Below are 26,049 nucleotides of genomic sequence, written 5' to 3'. Positions count from 1 at the left end.
AACATAAAGTAAGATTAGCAGGTAGGTTTTCCATAATGATGAGACCACCAAGACACAATTTATAATTAGGAGTATGCTTGTATTATGTGAGTATTAGCAGTAAAGAAAATTGTATTTGGTGAAATGTAAAATTTGTCTGGCCTAATTAAAATTTAGCCATCTGAAAGACACAATGCTATATTTATGAAAGTTTCATCTTTTCACTTAGGATACATTAATGCATATTTCATAGCCTACTGTCTACACTGTCAGGGTTGTCTGTTAATATTGATTTCATCCATACACTGTCAAATAGTTTAATAGTTGTGTCTGAATAATGTATGTAAAGTATGTAATGTATGTTAAACAAAAATCCAAGCAAACCTAACTCCAGAGTAAAATCTATATAACCTGATAAAATACTATAATGTACCTGTTTTACTTGATGAATTTCTCAATTCAAGTAGTTGACACTTTTTCTGTTCAGGAAGACCAGTGTTTCTAAACCTATTTAAAATGGTGAAATAACTTTCAAATAACCTCCCAAAAGAACTTTTAGGTTTTCAGGGAACCACTGATAGAATAACTATGTCTACATTTTCCAATTCATTACCATTGTAATCTGTAGGAAAGATGCCTTTTATATTGCTGACCGGTGAGAAGAATGTCACCCTTACAGATATCCAAGAAAGATCATCAGTGTCAGTTAAACTAACTTGAGAGCCACAAATTGCTAATTTCTCAAGGAATCCCTAGCAATCTCTGGAGGAACCCTAGTTGGGAAACACTGAGGTAGACTGGAGAAGAAATGGAGTGAACACCTATCTCAAAATTCAGCTTGCTTGTTGAATAGTAATGAGAAGCAGTGTGAGACTGGCAAAGCATTCTATCTACTTATTCTGCTTTCTTCTGATTTTAGCATGTTCCTTCTCAAAATATTTGCAAGTAGCATACCTGATGCTGTCCTTTCTTTTCACAGGCAAAGTGCTGCTATACATTGGATTGCAGAAACCTGATTATACCAGGTCAAATGTACTTGCACTATTTCCACCAAGAGGCATTTTTCTATTATAGATGCCTGGAATTTAACTTTAAAATAGTTTTTTCATCTTCTCAAATGCTAAGCAGTCACATAATGAAAACCATTTAAAATTACAAATTATTTTTTTTAGTGTTTTAAAATTAGAAGCAAAGCTTGACACAGATTACTTGGGAAAGAAAAGTACACAATAACAGGGCAACTTTAGCAGACGTTAGAATATCCTTCTCTTTGCATTTTCCAGATGAGGAATTAAAGACCATATTTTTCCTGTTATAATAAAAGCTCTGACCTTCATATCACTCTTCAGTGGATTAATAATAGTTTTGAAAATGTTTTTACTTTGCTATTGTTTTATATTATCCTTATGGCCATAGTTAAGTTAAATAAACATGGATGTTTTCACACAATAGTGCCAAAGCACCAACATTAGCAATTTATTTTTAGGCAAAGGATGGAGAGCTATCTCTGAGCCACCGTGCTGCCCACACATGTGCAGATTATCTGCGGGGAAGACTACTAGGGATGAGTAGATTGAATCTGGGGTAATTGATTTGAAGCAAGCTCCAGTAAAAAGCAAAAAAGATGGGGAAAATACAATTTAAAAGGAAGAGGTACTTTTAGAAGGCATTATTGAAAATACACAAATCCTTTAAATAACATGCTTGAAGGGTCTTTTGTTTTTAAATTTAAAAGAAAAAAAACCTGGAAATGTGCTTTCCATAAGCCAAATGAATCTGGCGAGGCCTGACAATTAACATGTAAAAACAGGAATCGTTTTTATTTTTTATCAAGTGAATCAGTGGACAAATGTGACAAATAAATGTAAATAGTTTTAAATAGCATAAATAGTAAAGGAAAGCATTTTTCCATTAATTAATTGGGTCAATTCTGAAGTATAATATTTCTCTTAAATGAATGAGGCTATTTTTGCTTGAAAATGGGTATACATCATGTTCAATGAAAAGCAAATTTGGGTCAGCAGGCAAGTAAAAATTGATGGTTGTTGGCCTAATGAGAGACATATATAAATAAAATCAATTTATTTTTGATATCTTTGCTTTTTTATTGAGCTACTTAGATACAATTTGTTTAATAGTAAAAACAAATTGATGTGTACAGTTTTAGTTTTGTTTTGTTTTTTTAATCCCAAGGCATTTTCTGGTAGCGGATCCATTACTCCTGTTGAAAACTCTTCTGGAAGTTTTCCCACCAGAGAATGTTTGGTAGATGTTAGGTAGATTAGGGTCACTGATTTATAAAGAAACCCTTTATGTTTTTCTTGTGTTTTTTTTCCCTTTTTGTGTATTTAATGTGTTTTTTCCACTATTTATTTTTTGGGGTGAAACAAAATAAAGTGGATAATAATGCAGTATTTTATGGCAAAGAACAGGTCCAGCATAGATAAAGAGAGTTTCTGCAACATTCAGAAAAAATGTAAAAGCCATAAAAAAATAATAATGTACCTAATTTCACCTTCCATATAGTCTACAAAATGGCAACATTTAAAAAAAACTCTTCATTTTTATCTAGAATTTCAAGTAATTGAAAACTATAAATTTCCCACATCTCCACACTTGACCTATTCCCAATAATCAGAACATATATCAAGTACCACCAGCTTTCCTGTCTGATAACTTTTGGTTTGGGTATTACTAAGGTCAGATGACATATGTGACATCAGTATCAATATATCAGTGTTGGAATAGCTGTATGTAGCTATATTTATATGTGATCTTTTTGATTGGATTTGAAGTCTGTCTAGTGCACATGGGTATGAATGTGGCAATACCAGAAATCAGAAATGTCCATAGTGTTTAAGGAAAGTGCACTATGAATGAACCAGCATTTTCTGTGAAGTAGCTAATCACAGTTTCCTGATAACATAGTATAACAAGTCAACAAAAGAAAAGCCAGTTTAAGTCATAAAAGACATGTTTTTTTCACCCTTGACCTGAGGTAGACATGCAGACAAGCCAAGACTTTACATTTGAATTCCAAGCTGCTGGTACAAAGCATTTCAATCTCCATGCTTAGAAGCATAATGCTAATTCATGACATAAAAATCACATATCAGTTTGCAGTGAAATATCTTTAGCTCACGGGAAAAACATAGGCTTAATTTTACAGTTTAACATTCAAGAAGATGCTAGCTGCTGAACACACTTTACCCTATAATATATCTAATCATATGAAACAGGATAGGGAATAAATGGTTGCAGCAGTAGTTTCTAAGCCTTTCCAGTTCATGCTACTATTGTGAATTTAAACATTAAACAAAATGTTAAATTCCCCAGTCACAGACTTCTCAGCTACGAATCCCTTGGTAGCAATCTTCATTTGACAGATCCCCACTGACAGATCCCAGTGATAGATCCCAGTGACAGACCCTCTGTTAACCATCTTGCCTTATGCAACCACTGCTGCTTCTCTCTCTTGTCCCCCTACTCCTCCAGCCCTCATTCTCAAGGATTGGTTAGTTGTGGCGAAGGGGCACAGGAAAAAGTGAGGCAGAAGCCACCATATTAAAGGCAGGAACTTTGCAGGATTCCTATAGCACCTTAGGAAACCACTGGGCTGGAGTATAATCCCGGCTTCCCCATTGTGTCTGTCAGATAGATATTGTATATTTGAACTGAAATGGTAATTTTATACAGTGCTTCTAATAAAAGATGCAATATACTAATGAGCACCAATGTCTTTTTTATATATAGATTCAAGGTGCAGTTATTGTGGCTTCCTGCCTGCAATTGTTGCTGGGATTTACAGGACTGATTGGACTTCTATTGAGGTTTATTGGACCTTTATCTATTGCACCAACCATCACACTTATAGGACTTTCTTTGTTTCAAGAAGCAGGAAAAAAGTGTGGGGCACATTGGGGCATCTCTGCATTGTAAGTTATACTATTTGCTCAAATAACACTATTTAAAGAGATAGGGGTCTATTTATAGCAGTGATTCTGACATTCAGCACATATTTACTGGTGTAGAATGAATCACTCCTATTGAAAACACATGGACTTCGAAGATTCTCCACCAGAGAAGTGTTGAATGCCAGATTCACTGCTTTTTCTTTCTTTTTTCTGATTTTTTATCTGTCGATGGACAATCACCAGTTTGATGACCATTCATATTATTCTCCAGTCCAGTTACCAAGATAAACATACCTATTGCCTTGTGGTTGTATGAATATATATATATATATATATATATATATATATATATGAGATTTATTAATCATGAAGCCATAGGTAACTCAAAACTATATCCTCAAGGAGGGCTTGGGTCCTTCTGTACAGTATGCCGACATGAAACATGGTTTCCTACTTGGTAGCTAATGCTTGTTTCTAAAGAAAATGAACTGGAAGACTTCAAACACTTTTTATTTCAATGCAGCTGTAATGTATTTAGCTGATTAAAACTGAAATTTTGGTTAGGCTTTACCAGTTTTTCTTTTTTAAATTTTAAATGTAAAATAGTTTTTGTAATCTAGTTTTGCATTCAAATAGAATGTATATAATCTTTATGGAGAATATTTAAAAACATTTCTATGCAAATCATTTACTGAGATACTACAGAGCATGACAGTCTAAGAAAGTTTAGCTTACAAGTGTCCCTGGGAGTAATTTAAATTGTTAGAAGGTATATAACTGAACCTTGCTTTACAGCAGGGGTGTCAAACTCAAATACACAGTGGGCCAAAATTAAAAACTTAGACAAAGCCGCGGACCAAACCTAAAACTGAAATAGCACCGCTACTACAATTCCCTGCATCAAGAAAACAGTCCAATGCGGGGCCTAATGTTGTGAGTGGCTGGAACTCCTTCTTCACTGAAATAGCACTGCTACTACAATTGCCTACGTCTAAAAAACAGTCCAATGTAGGGCCACGCATAGGCAGAGAGGCCGCTGGTCTATTGACTTGAGTCATGCCCGGAATTGTAGTAGCAGCGCTATTTCAATGCAGCAGCAGACCAGCTGCACCTCATATTTAGGATTCTTTTGGGGGGCAAAAAAAGGATGCTGCGGGCCAGATTTGGCCTGTGGGCCAGAGTTTGATACCCTTGCTCTACAGGTTTCAGTGCTCAGTATATGCCCTGCTGCCCACAATGTCTGGGAAATATGATCACATCGTACAAACTGTTTCCAAACATTGCATAGACACATGTACAGGGCACTGTAACAGTTGAGGTTCTGAGAGTAAAGTGGAGCAGCTGTCTATGCTATTGATGCTGGAATCTCCAGGAAGGAGCACTGCAGTGCCAAAATTAAGACCAGATAGACAGTTAGAAAAAGAGTATGAAGGAAATGCATTTTCTTTTTTATTCTCCCATCTTGCTCCCAGACAGGCTTTTTTTTTATTACATTGCTATATATGGATAGTTTTATGCCTTTTATAAGTTAATCGGGGACATATTATTCTTTCTATAAACACCACGTTCCCCTTGAACCTAAGAATATTATTCTTTGACATATATAGTTTTTTGTCTGTGAAATAGATAACATACAGTGCCATACAAGATAGCAAAGACCTAACTCAGTCTAGATGAAGGGAGCCTTAGGAAAAAATTCCATTATTCTATCCTTGTAAAAGTAAAGACTGAGATTTCTATCTGAGGAAAGGCGTGACCTACCCTGTTAATTAAAAGCAACAATTTTTCAAAGCATTGGGATGGAAGAGAAACAATACAAGTGTGACCTAAGTTCAAGAACAAACACAAAACTACTTTTTGCATGAAATATGGGGCTGATAGGACCTGCATAATTTAACTAAAGATGGAGCCAGTGGAATAGAAATATCCTAATACCACAGACATCTCAAAACAGTTCCCCTACAGCTATCAAAAGGAGGTAAATTCACAACTTCAAAAGCTTTAGGGTACCAAAAAGCAAATAGAATCTTTAGTGGGAATACTTGACCTCTATAATACCCCTATCAGTGTAATAAAAGACAGATTATTTTATTTGGTTTTGAATAAAACGTGAAAGGCTTAGAACATCTGCCTGTTTTTTATTGCTTTGTAAGGACAATTTTAGACCTGCAGTGGACCACAGCGGTCTGCTGCAGGTTCAACCTTGGGATGAGTGAGAGTGCCTTTGGCAAAATTTCCTCGAACTTCCAATGGTTCCGCGAAATTTTGGCAAACTGATTTCGCGAAACCATCGGAAGATCAAGGAAATTGAAACAGGAGGATTTCTAGAGCTGCATTTAGCCCTGGAAATCCACCTGTTTGCGAACCCCGGGGCACTAGAGGTAATAAACCTCCAGTGCCCCGGGGTTTGCACACTTCTCCCAATGATTGCAGCCACAACTGATATTGGACAAGAATCTGGCGTGTGTACAGTGCCCGTCGTCCATTGTCCGAACGACCGTCCTGGCGGATCCACGGACCATGGACGACGAACGATCGTAATGGAAGTGAAGGGGGAGAGACTGCAGCAGGGTGCCGCTCCATCGTTCTCCCCCTCCCCTCTCCATAGAGCAGAATGGTGCTGTATGTACAACACTTGTTCATGTATCGTGCAGTCCTTAGTTATTGGAAAGGATTGTGAAAGATCCTTTCCAACGACAATTATTGCACGTGTGTACCCAGCTTTAGATCCAAAGTTTCAAGGTTTAACAACAACTGAATGTTAAGTAATGTACAAAATGTACAGAGGGATTAAAAATCAGAGGTTCTAATCCTTCTCACTATACCTCAAACTATAAAAAAAAAAGTCTAACATCACAATACAAAGATCTAACAATTCTTACCAAAAGCTGTAAATTACACAGAATGTCCTTTGTAAAGTTATTTTTAACTGATCATTGTGAATTGTTTGACAGCAGGTGGTAAAAAATAAGCTCTTATGATGTTTGACCAGTTTAGGCAATGAAAATGTATTTTCCTATATGCTTTCAGTTGGAAGTTTAGGAAAACCTAGATAAAAATGAATTAAAGAAAGATATAAAACTTTTTTTTTCCAGAACAATTGCTTTAATCATCATCTTCTCCCAGTATCTGAGGAATATAGAAATGCCACTGATCTCCTATAGCAAAGGAAAATGGAAAATCAGCACATATCCTGTTTTCAAGCTATTTCCAGTAAGTAAATCATGAATAAGTGATCATCGAATAAGTCCATTTATCAGTAAGGTAAAGAATGCATGTAAGCACAAAAGTTTTTTTATTTATATTTTGTGATACAGTATGTGTGAAACATATTTACAAACATGAAGACAATTTTTACCCTGTGGAAAAAATCTAATTTGCATTGAAGTTTTATACCACTGACATTTTATTTTAACTTTAACAAGTATAGTCACAATTTTGCTGTAGTGTTACAATCAGAGGTCAGCATTCTTATGAACAGCCTTTCCTCTGACAACCAGCAGTCAGACAGAATGCTTACAGTCTGTTATTTACAGTCATCAGATGCACCAGTGAGCTAGTTAGGAATTTCCACAGTGGGCAGAGGCTGTCTGCTGTTTATGTTTGGGGGCGATTGGAAAGGTATGAAAGCAACTCTAAATACTCATTAATCTGAAAAGTGCAAAAAGTTTGTGTTCATTTGAGTTATGTAATAACAGCAATATGGCCATAGTGGGATCTGTTTTTGTTTTTTTATAAATCAGGGAGTTTTCTTAGTCTGTGCTGTTATTACCAATAATAATTAACCCAATGAATCCTGAGTTTTGGCTCATATTCATTACTTGTTATCACTAAAATCCAATGATTCACAAGTTCAGCTTTATAAGGCCTTTAAAGCTCATTTTTACCTTTAGGCTATGTACACACTTGCAATGGTTCTTGTTCGATAATCGGCTCGGGGCCGATATCGGACGAGAATCTGAGCGCCCGCTGTCCATCGTCCGAACAACCATCCTGGCGGATCCACGGACGATGGGCGACGATCGATCTTAATGGAAGTGAAGGGGAGAGAGCTCAGCAGGGTGCTGCTCCGTCGTTCTCATCCTCCCCTCTCCATAGAGCAGAATGGTGTTGTATGTACAACACTCATTCATGCAAAAAATCAGTAAGAAAACATAAAAACAAACAGAATTCTATTAGTCAGCACAGATATGTTCTATTTTAAAGTATGTTGCCAACATTAGCCTATACCTAGAATGTAAGTATTACTACAGTTGTCAGCATTAGTCGGTTACTGCTAATAGTAAACCCATAAAAACAGGAAGGCCCTGCCATACATCTCTGGAAACTTTTTGGATAAAAACTGACCAGTTTTGAGGGAATTCAGTACTGATTATAAACACATTATTGCTAAAAATTTGATTAAATGAAAATCCAGGTCTTTACTGTTCTAACATGTTGCTGTTAGACATCACTGAATTCCAGAGAAGCACAATTACATAAGGCAAACATTCCTCCATTCCCAAAAATGGGGGGCTGTCATAAGCATGTTAAAAATTCAAAGTTTTAAAGCTAGTTTTTGAATAAAGCTGTATTGGCCTTCTTGTATAAAGACTATCCATACAGAAATTTTGGTATTTAGTAGTAATCATTCGTATAGGGAAATGCAATGTTGTACCAAATGTTAGCTGCTGGTTTTTAAGTTTTAAACACTGAAAAGTCCCATACAACAGTCACTCCCCCTTTTCATAAAAGTAAATCTGCTGCATATATCATATGCACATATCATATGTGTGCTGCTTCTCCCACCTCTTAAATTGTAAGCTCTTCTGGGCAGGATCCTCTGCTCTGCTTGTGTCACTGTCTGTATCTGTCTATCATTTGCAACCCCTATTTAATGTACAGTGCTGCCTAATAATGTGGCGCTATATCAATACTGTTTTATTATTATTATCATTATTAATAAATAAAAAGGTTTATTATTAATAATTAATATTAATAATAATATTAATGATGACTTCTGTAGAACTGAATTTCTCTGTATAGCAACGTAGCGCAAGACACCAACAGCTCCGTAGGCGGAGGCAAACAGGGCAGTATGATTATCTTGTTAGTCATGTCACATTGCCATCCCCTCACATTTGTTGTGAATTATGTGGGGTGTGATCATGTAGGCTCAACTGACTGGTCCGGGACTTCAGGGGGTCATTGAGAGAGACAGACATCACCATGAAAGGGCAGTATTCTAGGCCCCAGTAGATGTCTAGGGTGCCCAGCTAAATCCTCAAACTCCTGCATTAAACCAAAGAAATAATGACACTGGTTAGAGCTTTGTACATGTTATGTTGATTTACAAGAGAGCATAGACTTGTGGCCATAGGGAGGCTTAAGTGCCTATTACAATTCTCAATAATGTCAGTTAAATAGATAAAGAGCCAACGTTCCTGTATTGCTTAGGGCCCATTCTTTCTTAATCCATTTTTAATGACATTATTGTATTGAAAGAGCAAACTGCTTTAAGAAAACAATCCTTTCGGTTGGCGATATAGTGAGTCTTTAGCAGGTGTAAAGCTGTAGATGTAGCCAGGGGGAAAAGGGAATTTTCCACTGAGGCTGATTGGCAATGTGTGAATGATAAACTGCCTAGACCAGCAATATATGTGTATCAGAGGTGAGAGACAGGGAAATGTTTTGGGCAATAGTAACGCCCCCCCATAAGTACACCAGTGATAAAGGTACTCATTTTTTAGGTATAAGCTATTGTTGGCAAAATATCTTATAATATAATACACCTGTGTTAACTAGCAGTTGGTATATTTAATTTTATGTGGTGTTATTGATTTTTTTTTTACTCTTTGATTAATAAAACTTTTGTAATTTTTTTTTTCTTGCAGCCTTCTCTCTTCAATGTAGATAAGAAGTTAATATTAGTTAATATTAGTATACCTATGATATCTGTTGTAGTTAATGTTTATAGATAATTGTTTTTGTATATATTATTTAGCTGGTAGACATTGAGCTTAGTGGAAAAAGTCTCTGTAAAGATTTTTAGTGTTCATGGGTAAACTATTTATATTAGTAACATTTTTCTTGCAGTCAATACAAAAAGACCAACGTATAGACACAAAGGATTAAATAGGAGTTGAACAAGTTTATTTGGCTTAGTAACAATATTTATACACATTGACAAAAACACTATGCCATTTAGTTCTGAACAAATGTCTACAGTCTATACTCTTGTAGCTCATTGTTTCAGTTTCATGACAAAACACAGCCCACACCTCTGTCTTAGCACAGAATAGGTTACATTACATATATATAAACAATTCTAGTGAGAGACTACTGATGTACACTTGATACTTCCTTCACAACATTGCTATCTTGCTGCTTGCTCATATAAGGTGTTGCAATGTAAGGAAGTAGAGGGTGGAGAAAGTGAACACATCTCAAGAATGCAAACACACGTTTCTATAAAGAGTAGATATGGTATGGTATAATAATACACTAGTTTTTGTCAATGTGTATGCTGAGCTTCAGTGTGAAAAAGTCTTTTCTAACCTGTTAAGAGGAATCTAGCATGTGATAAGGTCAAATTATTTACTTAGTAGCAAAAAATACTTCTTGATATTTGACTAACAATACACAATGGTGCTCACTCAATAAAACAATAGAAAGCAGAAAAAAAACAAAGTTGGAATTAATAACTAAGGCAATCAGTTACAATGCCAGTTAAATGTCTCTGTAAAAAAAAAAGTTTAGTCCCAATGCTTGCTATTCAAAACAACTTTAGTCTGGATCCCATTTTCTTAATTTCCAAGTTTTAAAAATAATCCCTAATATAGATTACCTAAAAAGATTATGAACCTCTTTAGGTGACAGTTTTTTTTGCACATAAAACAGTTGTAAAGTATACTTTTAAACCTTTACAACAACCTTAATGTTCCTCTAAAGATTTGTGGTTATGCAACCCCTAACATCTGTGCAGGGTGCTGAGAGTATTAGCAGTGCTTTGTCTCTCTTCCTCTCACAACTCCAAACCAAGCTGTAGAGAAATTCAAGATAATGTCCCTGATTTAAAAAAGCTCTTTAAGACTGGGGGATATACACTTTCATCAGTGAAGCAGAGTAATCAAGTAACGTAGAATAGATCTGGTCCTGAATTTAAAACATTTGCTAAGAAATAGCTGGTGACTTTTAGGACATCCATTCCAGGTTTGCTGGATGAAAGTGTATTCTCTCCAGCCTTGGAGAGCTTTAATAAATCAGGCCCATTATGTATATCTTTGGGAAAAGAATACCCTAAAAAGGATCCTAACTATGTTTTACTTATACTGTATATAGTAGCACTTTAATGAAATGTGAGTTTAGCTGGAACTTTAGTCATCCAGTAGGAAGGATGGAATTGAACATGGTGCATCTATGGAAGAGTTGCCCAGCTGTCACCATGCAGTAATGGTAATACTCATCAATACATACATACAACAATATATACATAAACAATATAAAATAATAATTTGTATACCTGAGTGTGCTAGCGAAACATACTTTTGATTTTACATTGAGAAGGTTTCCTTCTTTTGTCTTTACATACACTTTAAAGGCATCCAGCTGCCTGCCCAGTGTGTGGTATAAAGTACAGTTAAGTGTTTCACGTGTTACACTTAGCAGAAACAACACACATAAAAAATATGTTGAATACATTTCCCACAGGAGGTAAGAAAAACAGTTCATAGGAAAAGCAGACGATTGACCCCTGGTAGTTCCAGCTTGATGACCAGCAGTTTGAGGTAGATAAGATTTAAGACAGTGAAAACTTCTTACACTGCTTGGGTGTTCTTCACCCTTTTGTAAAGACTGTCAGACAACTTGTCCAGAACATCAAGGACTACTTCTGAAAGAATCCTTTCATTTAACTCTAGACAAAACTCTTCACAAAACTCTAGACATTACTGTATTTAAATGAATGGTCTTATATCATCCTTTCTGTGAGCTTGTAGTTGTAAATAAAACTATATAGCTAGTAGACCAGACCTTATATAAATACCTTTCTTTATTCATCTCTATTACTTGTAAGTATACATAGGAAAAAAGGAAGAGAAAATGTTTTTTAAACAGTCTGGGCAAAAAGGTTATCAAACACGATTTGGTATGATATTCACATATGGTGGCTGGATTATACTATACAGCAAGCTTATTTTAACATTCCTGGTGGTCTTAATATATCAGTAATTTTGAATGGCAAAGCAGTACATTCTGTTTAAATTTCCCACCTGTTCACGTCCCCGCATGCTCACACATCCCATTGATCACACTGGGGTCGCGAGGCCAGGGGATATAGATGCCGGGTGGACATCGCTTGAGGATGCGGCGGGCTCCTTGGGACCAGGTAAGTCCTTTACAATGACACCCCGAGTTTGGCTCGGGGTTGCCACTTTTGGTACTGAAAATTAATCCCAAGCCACACTTGGGAATACTGCCAGGGAGGTTAAACAGTTTTTGGGGGGCAAATGCAGGATGTTCAGGTGGGTGGATTACTAAATAAAGCAAGCAAGTGCAGTATGTGTTTGGTAATTAGTTCATACATGGAAAAAAACAAAAAAAAAACACAGGGCCCCATTTAAAAAGCTCTCCAAGACTGGAGAAGAGAGACTATTACAGGAGAACCTGGGTGATCCAGCAAACCTGGAATGTATTTTTAAAAAATAATTTGCTAATAGATGGCAGATTGTTTAAATCTTAGTCCAGATCCATTCTAGGTTTGCTGGATCATCAAGGATCTCCCATGATACAGTACTATGCAATTACTACAGACTACAGATTTCCAGGTGCCTTTTAAATTTTTTACTTAAAGCTAGGGTTAACAATGTCAAAGGGAAAAAACACCCTTGTTGTCAGTGAAAAAAAACAATGCCCCGGGGTTATGAGAGGAATGTCCCTGTGTGGCAAATAATGACAAGTTCACAGGCAGGATTTCACACCTTTGAGACAGGCTGTAGAGAGTAGATATGGTTAATGTGTTGCATTGTATATATTGTAAATTGTATTTTGCATTATATATATATATATATATATATATATATATATATATATATATTATACGATGTTATAGTCCATAATAAAGTATGTTCATTGTGTGCTTATGCTTTAGGAAAACATTAAACTGCTTGTTCCTTAAATACAATATGAGATGTATAATCTAAAGTATATAAAAACAAACAGTAGACGAGCACAACAACAACAACAAAAACAATAGGTGTAAAAATGTTCACAATAAAAGGTCACCTCGTATAGTATGATTAAAAATTCTTTCCCATGACATGCCCACCCTCATCCTCGGTGACTATAATGTTGCAGTGGACGACCCCAAAAATCCTTCCTCAGTCAAACTGCTCTCTTACCTCCTCCTTTGGGCTCACACAGAACATAAACAGCCCCACACATCACCAGATACACTTTAGACCTGGTATTTTCCAAACTCTGCAACCTTACCCACCTTGACAACTCACCATCTCCCCTTTCTGGCCTCAACCTCCTCTCCTTCAACTTATCTAATTATTGCCCCCCTTTGCCTCTTCCGGACATGGTCAATGGCAGAGAGATATCCATAACTCTTGACCACAACCTATTCTCAAACTGCCTTACACCCCTAGCCTCTACTCTCTCTAAAATACCATCTCCTGATAAAGCTGTCACTCAGTTCCACCACACTCTTTCTTTGGCTCTTGATAAAGTTTCTCCTTCCCCCTTCCACTCCCCCCATCCTGCTAACCCTTGACCTTGGCACAACAATCACACCTAACATCTACATCTGCAGCTGAGCGCAAGTGGAGGGAAATCTGATCTCAGCGCTAATTTCATGGACTACAAAGCCAAGCTACAACACAAACACCGAACTCACTATCACCAAGCAAAATTTCTCTGCTGTCCTCTCAAGCTTCCAACCCATGCAAGCTGCTCTCACCAATTGACTCCTTCCACCTGTAAAACATCACTGGCCTCTCTCAGCCCTGTTACTCTGGATGAAGTCTCCTCTCTTCTCTCATCATTTCCATCTACTACCTGTCCGCTTGACCCAACTCCCTCTGATCTACTCCATGCCCATTCCTCCACCCTAGCACCAACTGAACTATTCAACCTTTCCCTCTCCACTGGTATCTAACCCTCCGCTGTCAAACATGCCATTATTCTCCCTATCTTACGGAAACCCTCACTAGACCCCTCCCTACTTTCTAGCTACTATCCTATCTCTCTTCTCCCATATGTCTCTAAACGTCTTGAGCGCCTTGTCTATATAGGACTCACTGATTACATGGAACACAAGCTCACTACTTGACCCTCTCCAGTCTGAAATAATCACAACGCAACTTTTCCCTCCTTCTCCTCCTCCTAGATCTTTCTCTGCTTTAAAACAAAAATGTAATATGTTACAGCTTACTAGTCCTTTATTTTCAGGCTTTATTTTCTTTGAACATGTTCTTAGTCTGAAAAAAGTAATGTAGCCACCACATCTAAGGTCCTGTCAGCTGTAACATATTAGACTTTTGGGTTTGGGTTTAGTTACACTTTAATTAATAAAGTACAGATAAGTATTGAAATACATAATTGCTGCTTTATTTGATTGTTGTATAAAAACCATACACAGCAGTAAGAGTTCTATTTGGATTGGTAACAATTGTGATAAAAGTGGATGTGAAAATAGAAGATGATTGGACAGTGATTTAATTTAAGTGTAGCCTTTGTTGTTGCTGAACCCTAAAACACTGCTGTGCACAGTTTAATGTTCTAAAAAACTTAGTAAAGTCTAATTATGCAAAAATAGTACAAAACAAATACAAAGAAGAGCAGAATTCAGAAGATTGTAGTATTAAAGTTCTGTTTTATATGGTAATAATTATTTCAATCATTCAAAATTCTTAGATGTCAAATATGTAGTATGATGAATAAAAAGGTTTCACCTAACTAGTTAAGGTTCACTTTATGGGTCACAAACAAGACAATTCTTTATTAAATGGCAAATTGATAGCTTGTAGGGTACTTTTTATTTAGCAGTTATTGTTTGTGAAGTAATGTAATTTAAGTCAAGGTACAGTTCAAGCTGTAGAAGATACTTCTTTTTTTACAAATTGAAAGGTACTTGAATGGCAGCCTTTTTCTTATTATATTTATATAATACCACAACCACCAAGAACAATAGTAAGTAGATATTTCCAGTTGAAAAATATATGGAACACAATGAGTTATTTGTTTTAGACTGAAATAGTCAAATAATACATTTGTTTAGCATAATTTGTCATCACCTAATATTATTTTATTGTTTATTATTTTTTTATGTGTCCATTACCATATATTCCCCCATATTGTGCTTTCACCCCTACAAACTAACTATTAATATTTATTACTCATTAACAAATTTAAAGTTAAATCTGTCAAAGAAACATGATATGCTATGTGTATTTAATGGTGTATTGGAAAATACAGATACATTTAAAATAGAGTTCCTAATTGAAAGTGCACCATACAATAACAATATACAGCCTCATGCATTGCTATGGTTTTAGCTATGCCAGTGGATTTACATAATATGCTAAAGAAGTTAATTATTAATTTGATAACGCGACCCCCTTTTCACTTATATCCTCCAGTTTAGTGCCAACCAATTTTAAAAACATTGGAGAATCATTTACATATGATAAATGGTCAACGTTATTGTAGCTTTATTGATCTAATTAAGAAATCTAATAGGGAACCAATCCTATTTTGTTTGGTTACAAATATCTATGTGCTATTCTTGCATTGCAAAATTTAAAAGAAATAATTTAAACCTTGCTTTTGAACTCTTTCAAGGTATTACTAGGAATGTGCTTATCATGGCTGATTTGTTACATTTTAACAAGCTACAACATTTTTCCAAGAGACCCAGCAGAATATGGATTTGCTGCACGGACTGATATTAACATGGATGCAATAATCAACTCACCTTGGTTTCATATTCCATATCCAGGTACGTTTGTTCCCTTTCTAAGTCACTGTTAAATGTCTGTCATTTTGTTTAAAATTATGATAAAAATGTAGAAATTTGGAAATTAAAGCACTGCCACAAGATTACGTTAGCACATCTTTTTTAGTTTTCTAGTTTGTATTACTTGAGCAATAATACAGATCTTTTCATCCAAATGTGAAACATGCAAATATTGATGGAAAAAGCAAAAATATGTAAATGGTTATTCCATATTCAAATATGTTCTGTACTATAGAGGAAAGTATCAGTTATCAGTATAAATTGGGGTAGGTGTTTGATTTCAGATTGTTAACTCTTTGTGCAATTACACATTTCACATGAACCTGTGTGTTCCTATCCAGTTCCAATGGGCCTTTAACAAATGTTCATGCAAAATGAAAAATACATGACCTTTTTTCCCATCACATTTCCATGCTGGATTCTTCCAATGTAGAGCTAGTTACAACTGTCACTGACAAACATCCCTGCTGTCGGTGGGTGTCTGTCCTGGAAAACAGGTTTGGAATTCTGTCCTTGGTCAGACCAATTACAGAGCCAGCTGTTTCCTAAAATAAGAGCAGACATCAGATTTTGGCAATGATATGCATCACAGCCATTTGCTTTCAAATATCCCCTTTAAATTGCATCATTCCTCCATACTTTACCTGGGCACTTGGTCTGCAGTGCCTGGAGGGGCTAATAACACTGCAGGTCATCTTACATGTCCCATTCATTATTAGATAATGTCATGGCTGAGTGACAGTCATTTTGGAAATGAGCACAGCCCAGGGAACAAACAGCACACATAGGAGGCGTTCCCATGCAGGAAACTTTCAGAGGCCACAGTGATCATCTTTTTGAGATTTGAGACCAATGACACAAATGAATCAGACAGCAGATTCCGCTATACTTTATGTAAAAATAAACAGTTTCTAGATTAATCTGAAGGGGGTGTGAGGTTATGATCTACCTGACACATGTCTGCGAAAGATGGGTAGATCGCAATAGACCTGTTGCTTATTCCTGGTAAAAATTTGAGTTCCTTTGAATACAACTAATGAATATATCAACAATGGGGATCAGTTATTAATTCTACCAAAACTGAAGCAATGAAAATAATTACATTCCATATTTACTATAAGATTTCAGCATGTGATAAACTCTTGCTTCTGATATTTAAAATAAAATAGGAAGCATACGGTCAGTCTTCAGAGAGGAAAGCTGCTGCCATTACTCACCGAGCTGCAGGGATCTGGTGCAGATATACAGACACTTGGCAGTATTCACATGGTGTAACACTGAAGCAATGCACCTTGACATGCGCTGATGCACCTTGGCAGAGAACTGTGCCCCATGAACCTCCTTGTAAACAAAGCTGAAGAATAGTGATGGGACCTGGTTGTGACCTTACTATTAATGAAAAGTTTCCATCCTTAGTTTGTGAGGATACCTAATGGTGGTTTCACAACAATCCTCTGATTTTAAAGGTTCCATCCCCCTTTGGAGATTTTCAATGTGCATATGAACTACAACTAAGGCATGAACAAATCAGTCTGTAATAATATTCACCCCTGAAGAAGCAGTCTTTCCGCGTAATGCGTCAGAAAATAATATCCTACTTTATTTCTTGAAATGTTGCCTAGATATGGATCTTCTTCTAACATATTTCAAGTGTATAGTATGTACTTTTAATGATTAGGTTGTTGAGACCATTGTGTAAAAACACGTTTTATTGTTTTTGAACATCTATTGAAACTCCCTGCTTTGTTCTACCCCAGTATATGGCTGTTTGAATGTCTTTTTGGTTTAAAATAAAATCGCACTGATATAAAACACACCTCTGAACATTTGTGTTTTAAGTTGTGAAACTGTCCACTATCCTTGCATTACTCTCACAAACTTGCTTTTTAAAATAGGAAACCTGATGAACTAGACCTGTGCTTGGTTTTGTTATTTACTTGCTTTATTACTCTCTCTAATAGAAGAGGGATCTTAATTAAACACAAATATTTCCACCCACTTTTGATGTAATAAATGACAAAAGAGTTGAGGGGGAAGTGAGAAGGTCCATCAGATAAGGGGCAGAGAAGTGAACTCTAGGATATGGGGAGGGGGGGAGAGTTACAGAGGTGAGAATGGTCATAAAACTAATAGTGATTTAGAAAGCTGAGGCCCACATTTAATCCCTTATCTCTTGTGTCAAACAGAATTACTATTTCCAATTCAAATGTTTTCCTCTGCAGTATTTTTAAAGTGCTGAAATTTTTATATATTTTTTTAGAGTGGTCAGGTTGTGAGAAACTATGTGTAAATTCATTGTTGTCTGTTCTCACTGCGTTGTTTCTCCAATATAGTATGGGGTATACCACAGCTGTATGATCCAGTAATACTGAAGTTTCGTTTTATGTAACATTTGTTAATGGACTGATCTTGTTGTACATTTTCCAACTTTTATTTTTCAAGGTTTCTTCCCTTTTTAGCATCTCTGTAATCTGAAGAACTTTCCTGCTTATAGGTTTGTGTCTAAGGTTGGGTGGCTCCCTGAAGGCCAGTATTGGGGGCTATTGGGAAATATCATTCAGTGTTTTATTCTCTGTTATTATGGGTTGCAGGTCATTTATTATCTTTCTTATTCCCTCTGGTGCAGGTGCATTTTTTTCCTCCTTGTATGGTAAGGGATCTTCTTTTTGCTGTTAAAGGCAGCATTTATACTTGTGTTGATGGTATTATGTTGTATCCTTTCTTATGGAAGGATACTTCTAATATTCTGAGATGTTTCTTTCTCCTGGGTCATAACATATGTGATGGTATCTAGTTGCCTGGCTGTGTATAATGGCTTGTTTAGGGTGTGTGTGGAAATTAGAACTGTGGAGATGCATTGGTCAGTGGGTTTCCTGTAAATTGAGGTGGGAATTCTGTCATTCTTGATGGATACTCTGGTGTCTCATGATTTATTTGAAAGTCCATGATTAGTTTGATTGAGGGATATTAAACAATAAGTTGAATTTTTTAAAGACATTCTTCTCCTTCTGCCTACATGATAAAAATGTCAATAATGCAGTGATAGTTTGCACCAAAGCTGTGTGTCACTCAAAGGGGAAGAAACTTCCCCAGAGTGACATCATAAAGCCAGAACCCGCCCATTCTCCCATCGCAGGTCTGAGCCTGAGAAAGGAAAGTGGGCGGTTGTGTGCAATAAACCCACCCACCGCCCTGAGCCTGGGATGCATACGGAAGACGTGCTCCGCGGCTCTTGTCGGTGCATCCCCAAATATATTCTCCTGACTCTGCGGGGTGGGGGGGTGCAGAGCCGCGGACCACCAACATTTTCTCGCGAACTAATGGACCCCTGTCCTATAGGATGTTTTAGTTGTTGAGTAAAATCATTGGAGGGATCCTAATTCAGTTTTAGCATCTGCAATTCGCCTTTTGCTACTGTATTTATTAGTTTGTGTCAATAAGAACCACTGCATCCCTTTTTTCTGCTGTTTTAATGGTGATGGCCTCATGGTTACATAACTCCTGTAAAGCCTTTATCTCTAGTGGTGAAAGATTGTTTTTCTTTTTATCAAGGATGTTACTCACAGTCTGAGTTTAGCGTTAGGTCCTGCTGGAGATGTGAAGTTGCTGTTCCCTTTTCTTCTTGTCACATTCCATTATAATAGGAGTTTTACAGAGTCCCTTAACATTTTGGTAAACCTTTGTGTCAGTACCACTTAAACCAATGTGAACCACGTGTTGAACCCACAAAACTTTATCATAAAAATGTACTTTTTTTGTGCAATGTCAACAAGTTTAATGGACATGCAAATGCATGAATTTGGCTATATTCACCTTAAGTATGTATAAAGTATTACCTTACATTCAATTGTATAAAACATCTCGGGCATGCGCAGTGAGATCGGGATTTTTTTTCCAACCTATGTCACATGATCTCTCGCCTGGGTCTGGTGACATAGGAAGAGGAACCCGGAAGAAGAGACGAAGATGGCGGCGCCTGATGCACCAGCTTGCGGACGGATGCCAGGACGACGTGGGACCCAACGGAAGAGACCTCCGAATGTATCGGACTGCCCTGCGGTATTGAAGATAAATGTATTTTTTTTGTTTTAGGCACTTTTGGATTTAGTTCCTATTTAAGAACATTCTGTCTAAGATAAAAAAGCCCAAAACATTGTATTCTATTGTCTAAGTACATTTACTAACGAAATTAACCAAAGAACTTTCAATTGTAGGAAAAAAATTACCCTAAAAACATTTAAAACTAAATATTAAGAGGAAAAAAAGCCTAAAAACTTTCTACCAGAGGAGAAAACACTCCACTCCAAAACAGTATTATCTGAAGTTTCATCTAAACCTCATCCTTAGTGATTGCATCCTTTTGTTTTAGGCCCCATAATGAGCATTGGGCTTGAGTCATTTAAAATAGTTTGACATCAGTTTGAGATACCTCTTAGAACATTGAGAATTTATGGACAGGCCTGCATTCCCTTTTGATTTGCAAAGAATGCAAAATCTGGCTGATGTGGCAAATAAAAGGCCATGGACACAAACCCCTATCTAGTGCTTCACACTGGTTTAGTGGTGAGCTTTTTGGTTCATTTAGACCACCTCACCATGGCCTTCCTGGTTATACTGCCTTAATGGTAAACTAGCATTGATATTTGATTGGTAGTCTTTGGCCACATTATGCATAACTATATGAACTGTATGAACTTCTTCAGTTCTGTAACTGGTGATTCAAGCATCTTTATTATATCTTAAAGGAAAATAAGTATAGATTAGGAAGAAAATTTACAAACATATTTAATAAAACATTGGATTAGTAGGTTTCAGATTGTAAGCATGTATTTTTCTCTTGAGCAGCTGCTTTTAAAATAAAACAGACTAACTTCCTAAGATCTGCTTCAGGGAAAGCAGCATTCCAGTGACACATTATACAACTATAATCCTATCCTTGTATGGTTCTTGCAAATAGAGATCAGATATATTCTAACTTAGGTTAATCTACCAATGTTAGCAATATGCACAATATATCAGGATTCCTGTCTTATGGTGGTCTTAAACAGGCAGTTGCTTTAGAAAAACCAGCAGTAGGGAAATCTGTCTTTCATATCTACTTAGTCTTTCCAATTCAACTACATGCAATGGAAGCTTTGTTCCCTTATTTCCCCACAAACAAAGCCAACAGCTATCTGGTCAAGTTAGATATTTTCTATCTTTACATGTGATAATGAATGCTCCTTATGATTGGAAAGTATTACCTGCACATTTCTGCATTCCATCAATTCAAGCAAAGCTTGAGTCAGTAAAAAAAAAAGTATTTTTTGTATACAATAGGTTGCATATGTCAAACATTTAAAAGACTGTCAAACTCTTTAAAAAGTCTAACCTTCAGTATCAAGCAAAATTAAAAACAGTATAGTCTTATACACTGGTAACCCATATCGCCTACCTACCTAAGTTCCAGAGCTGCAGTCTCCCTTTGATGTCTTCAACATTCAACACTTCTGGAAATTGCCAATGCCTCTGGCTCCGGTGCTGTGCTTTACCCTACAATCCCTACATTAGAGTACAATTCCATAGTGACATATGTGTCAGGGGGAAACAGAAAGTGCCCTAAATAGAATCAGGGGGTTTACATAAGGATATTGCATAACAAGATGTTCATATCATTATATGTCTATAAAATAGGTAATTGCATATATATTGTATTGTATATATTGTTTGTGTATAACTTTGTAAGATTAAAAATAGGGATGAGTGAGAAGGCCTCTGACAGTCCAGCGAAAATTACCTCGAACTTCCGATGGGTACACAAATTTTCGGTGAACCGATTTTGCGAATACCATTAAAGTCACCATGGGCCAAATTTAAATGTTATTAGCAAAGCCCCTATACATGTTAGAACCACCAATTTTGTTAGGTATGTGTAGGAGAACCTGCTACCTGGCATCATGACCTGAATGACATGTGTTAGGAATGCCCCCCATAAAGTTGTGGAGAAGTAGTGCGGTGACATTAGGCAAAAGGATGGAGGACCAGAGATGGAGCATGGGTCAGCGAGAGCAGTAGCAGTGTGTGGCCTCTAGTCAGCTATTGCCAGGGAGACTGCATTGGTAAAAGTCATGGAGAGCTGGGTGTTGTGCATGGTCAATGCCACCCAGAAATGTACAATTTTAGTGAATGGAGTACTGAAAGGCAGCAGCAGCAACAGCAGGAGGAGGAGGAGGCAGTGGGCCCTGAGAAGGAACGGGGGCCACATTGGTATCTTGCATATAGAGCTGGGTATAGTGCATCATCAATGCCACCCAGAGGTGTACAATTTTAGTGTATGGAGTACTGACAGGTGACAGCAGCAGCAGCAGGAGGAGCCAGTGGGCCCTGAAACGGAGCAGGGACCGCATTGTTAACTGGCATCTAGAGCTGGGTGTAGTGCATCATCAATGCCACCCAGAAGTGTACAATTTTAGTGTATGGAGCATTGACAGGCAGCAGAAGCAGGAGGAGGTGGTGGGCCCTGAGATGGAGTATGGACCACAATGGTAACTGGCATCTAGAGCTGGGTGTAGTGCATCATCAATGCCACCCAGAAGTGTACAATTTTAGTGATTAGAGTACTGACAGGCGGCAACAGCAACAGCAGGAGGAGGAGGCCGTGGGCCCTGAGAAGGAGTGGGGACTGCATTGGTAACTGGCATCTAGAGCTGGGTGTAGTGCATTGACAATGCCACCCACCCAGAAGTGTGTAATAACATTTTAGTGAATGGAGTACTGACAGGCGGCAGCAGCAACAGCAGGAGGAGGAGGTGGTGGGCCCTGAGAAGAAGCAGGGACCGCATTGGTAACTGGCATCTAGAGCTGGGTGTAGTGCATCATCAATGCCACCCAGAAGTGTACAATTTTAGTGAATGGAGCACTGACAGGCGGCAGCAGCAGCAGCAGGAGAAGGCCGTGGGCACTGAGATGGAGCAGGGACCACATTGTTAACTGGCATCTAGAGCTGGGTGTAGTGCATCATCAATGCCACCCAGAAGTGTACAATTTCAGTTAATGGAGCACTGACAGGCGGCAGCAGCAGCAGAAGGAGGCGGTGGGCCCTGAGATGGAGCCTGGACCACATTGATAACTGCCATCTAGAGCTGGGTGTAGTGCATCATCAATGCCACCCAGAAGTGTATACATTTAGTGAATGGAGCACTGACAGGTGGCAGCAGCAGCAGGAGGAGGCGGTGGGCCCTGGGAAGGAGTGGGGACCACATTGGTAACTTGCATATAGAGCTGGGTGTAGTGCATCATCAATGCCACCCAGAAGTGTTCAATTTTAGTGTATGGAGCATTGACAGGCGGCAGCAGAAGGAGGCCGCGGGCCCTGAGATGGAGCGTTGACCACATTGGTAACTGCCGTCTAGAGCTAGATGTAGTGCATCATCAATGCCACCCAGAAGTGTACATTTTTAATGAATAGAGTACTGGCAGGTGGCAGCAGCAACAGCAGGAGGAGAAGGCGGTGGGCCCTGAGAAGGAGCGGGTACTGCATTGGTAACTGCCATCTAGAGCTGGGTGTAGTGCATCATCAATGCCACCCAGAAGTGTACAGTTTTAGTGAATGGAGTACTGACAGGCGGCAGCAGCAACAGCAGGAGAAGCCGTGGGCCCTGAGATGGGCGGGGAATGCATTGGTAACTGGCATCTAGAGCTAGGTGTGGTGCATTGACAATGCCACTCACCCAGAAGTGTGTAAAACAATTTTAGTGAATGGAGTACTGACAGGCAGCAGCAGTACTTGTGTCAGTCAATCAGTGACATCTGCAGTGGGGCTATGATAGTTGTTAGTAACCCACCTTTCGTTCATTTTCAAAAAGGTGAGGTGATTGACATTTTCCGGCAACAGTCGTGATCGGTTGTCCGTGACTACTCCGCCAGCGACACGGAAGGTTCTTTTGGACAGAACACTGGATGCCGGACACGAAGGAAGCTTGATGGCATACTATGCCAACTGCGGGCAGATTTCAAGCCTGTTGACCCAAAAATGAATGGCGTTAATTTTCAGGACCGGTCAGAAAAGAGTCAACATAATCATGCACCATGTGCTTCATCCGTTCTCGATGGTTATGCCCCTGCACTTCACTTGTTTGAGGTGGCCGCATCAGGTTTCGCTAGTCATTAAGAAAACCCCCCCTGCCTTGGCCTGGACTTTTGGATGTGTGCGGCCTGCTGCCACTACTGTTGCTGCCGCTGCTACAGGAGGATACGGTGGAGGCAGTGTCCGCCTGAGCTCCTTGTGTGGAATGTGGTGCGCGGAACTCCTCACACAGCCGGTCGCATAGTATTCTGCTCAGGCGGGTCAGCTTTTCCTTCTCTTGCACCGGGTTGGGTGGAAAATGTGACATTTTGTCTTTGTTGCTGTGATCCAGAAGGATGGCCAGCCAGTAATCATCCCAGTTTTTGATGCTGCAAATGTAGGGGGCTCTCCTTAGGTATTGCAACATGTGGACACACATATGAAAAAGGGGTTTCCTTGGCTCATCCTCCTCCTGTCCCTCAGTAGATACAAAAACATCTTCCTGCTCATCACCCACCTCCTCCTCTTCAAGCTGCAGCAGTTCCTGTTGTTCCATTGCCCCCACAATGCCTGGGGTGTGACAGCACAAATGGGGGTTGGACGGGTCCTGTCCAGCAGCCCCAACATGGTCTCCCTCGTCATCATCATCATACTCATCTTCCTCTTCCTCTTGAAAATTCTGATGCTGGCCAGTGTCCCTTCTTACTCCTCCTGATGCTGGCTGTGCACTATGGAGTGTAATGTCACCCTCATCATCCTCCCCTATTTCTTCCCCTCCTCTCCCATCGCCACTTTCCATCAGGCCACACAGTGTATTATCAAGCAGAAAGATGATGGGAATGACATTGTTCCAGCCTGACTGCTCCCGACTTCCCATTGCCCCGCAGCCTCCATGCACCATGCTGACCAAGTAATGGCGGATGGCTAGCTTTTGCTCACACAGACACTGTGCAGGGTGGAGTTCCATCTAGTCACAGTGTCACAAATGAGTCTATGCGGTGGCAGCCTCTGTTGGCGTTGGATCTTGCTGCGGCAGTAGGAGATCGGTGTACATGGCTGCAGATGGAGCGAGCCTGTCTCAGTAAGTCCTGCAGTCCTGGGTATGTGTGGAGGAACCTCTGCACCATCAGGTTCAGTACGTGCGCAAAGCAGGGCACATGCGTGTTATGCAGCCCATGCGCAGCGCGATCACAAGGTTGGCCCCTTTGTCGCACACTACGTTGCCTGTTGTGAGCCGGAAGGGCATCAGCCAAGCCTCAACCTCTCTGTGCAAAGCGGACATGAGTTCTCTGGCAGTGTGACTTTTCTCCCTCAAGGACACCAGTTTCAGCAGGGGCCGTAGTGGCGTGCCCGCTTAACCACAGTGCCCTCCACTGCTGACCTTTGAGGAGGAGTGTCAAAAAGTGAGGAATTGATGGTAGAAGGAATAGAGGAGGAGGGAGAGGACTGGGGTAGCCCATGCTTCCCCACCACACCCCTTGACAGGGGTACCAGGTGCTGTACTGCCTCTTGCAGACTAGTGCCCACTGAGCTATGCAAGGTTATCCAGTGAGCGGTGAAGGACAGGTAGCATCCTTCGCTAGCGTTACTATGTAATCTGCTTTTAAATTTTTTTTACAGTGAAATACACAGCAAAACATAAAATAAAGTACAAATACATATTGTAGTGCACCAAGCATCATCGCCCAGTGCCCTGATTTACATTTTGCCCACTATTATCCCTGACCTTTTGATCACTTATAAATCACTTCCTGAATGTATCATTTCATCACTTTGTCTTTGACCTTGAATGTTCCTGACTGTTTGCTGGAGACCGCATGGCATCCAAACGACATCTCGCCGGCGCAAGCGCTTTTTTGGAGGAATTTGAAAGCAGCGATAGCAATTTGGAGTCCCTTGTGGAATCAAGCGATAGTGATTCTCCAGGAAATTTGTCATCGGACAGCGAAAGTGAACTCAGCGACGATTCTGAACCTGTGCGCACATGGTGTCCTATTGACCTTGATTCGGACCAGGCAGCACTGCCAAGATTTCCATTTACCGGTGCACCTGGGATGAAAATTGAGGCTGAATGCGACGACCCCCTGGCATACCTGAAGTTGTTTTTGACCGAT

The 26,049-nt window shown here is 38.9% G+C and overlaps 1 protein-coding gene across 2 annotated transcripts in view; it reads left to right on the top strand.

Annotated features, from left to right (window-relative positions):
- Positions 1 to 26,049, top strand: part of LOC140323840 (solute carrier family 23 member 1-like) — a 75,374-nt gene that overhangs the window by 17,426 nt on the left and 31,899 nt on the right. For both annotated transcript variants that reach the window (XM_072401228.1, XM_072401229.1), the window contains exons 5-7: positions 3,733 to 3,914; positions 6,989 to 7,106; positions 15,717 to 15,873. In XM_072401228.1, coding sequence (XP_072257329.1) covers positions 3,733 to 3,914; positions 6,989 to 7,106; positions 15,717 to 15,873 — 457 coding nt within the window. The remainder of the gene's footprint in view (positions 1 to 3,732; positions 3,915 to 6,988; positions 7,107 to 15,716; positions 15,874 to 26,049) is intronic.

This window comes from Pyxicephalus adspersus, chromosome 2 (genome assembly GCF_032062135.1).
Source record: "Pyxicephalus adspersus chromosome 2, UCB_Pads_2.0, whole genome shotgun sequence".
NCBI lineage: Eukaryota > Metazoa > Chordata > Amphibia > Anura > Pyxicephalidae > Pyxicephalus > Pyxicephalus adspersus.
The sequence above is the reverse complement of the archived record's forward strand: the minus strand, read 5'-3'. Positions and strand labels throughout refer to the sequence as shown.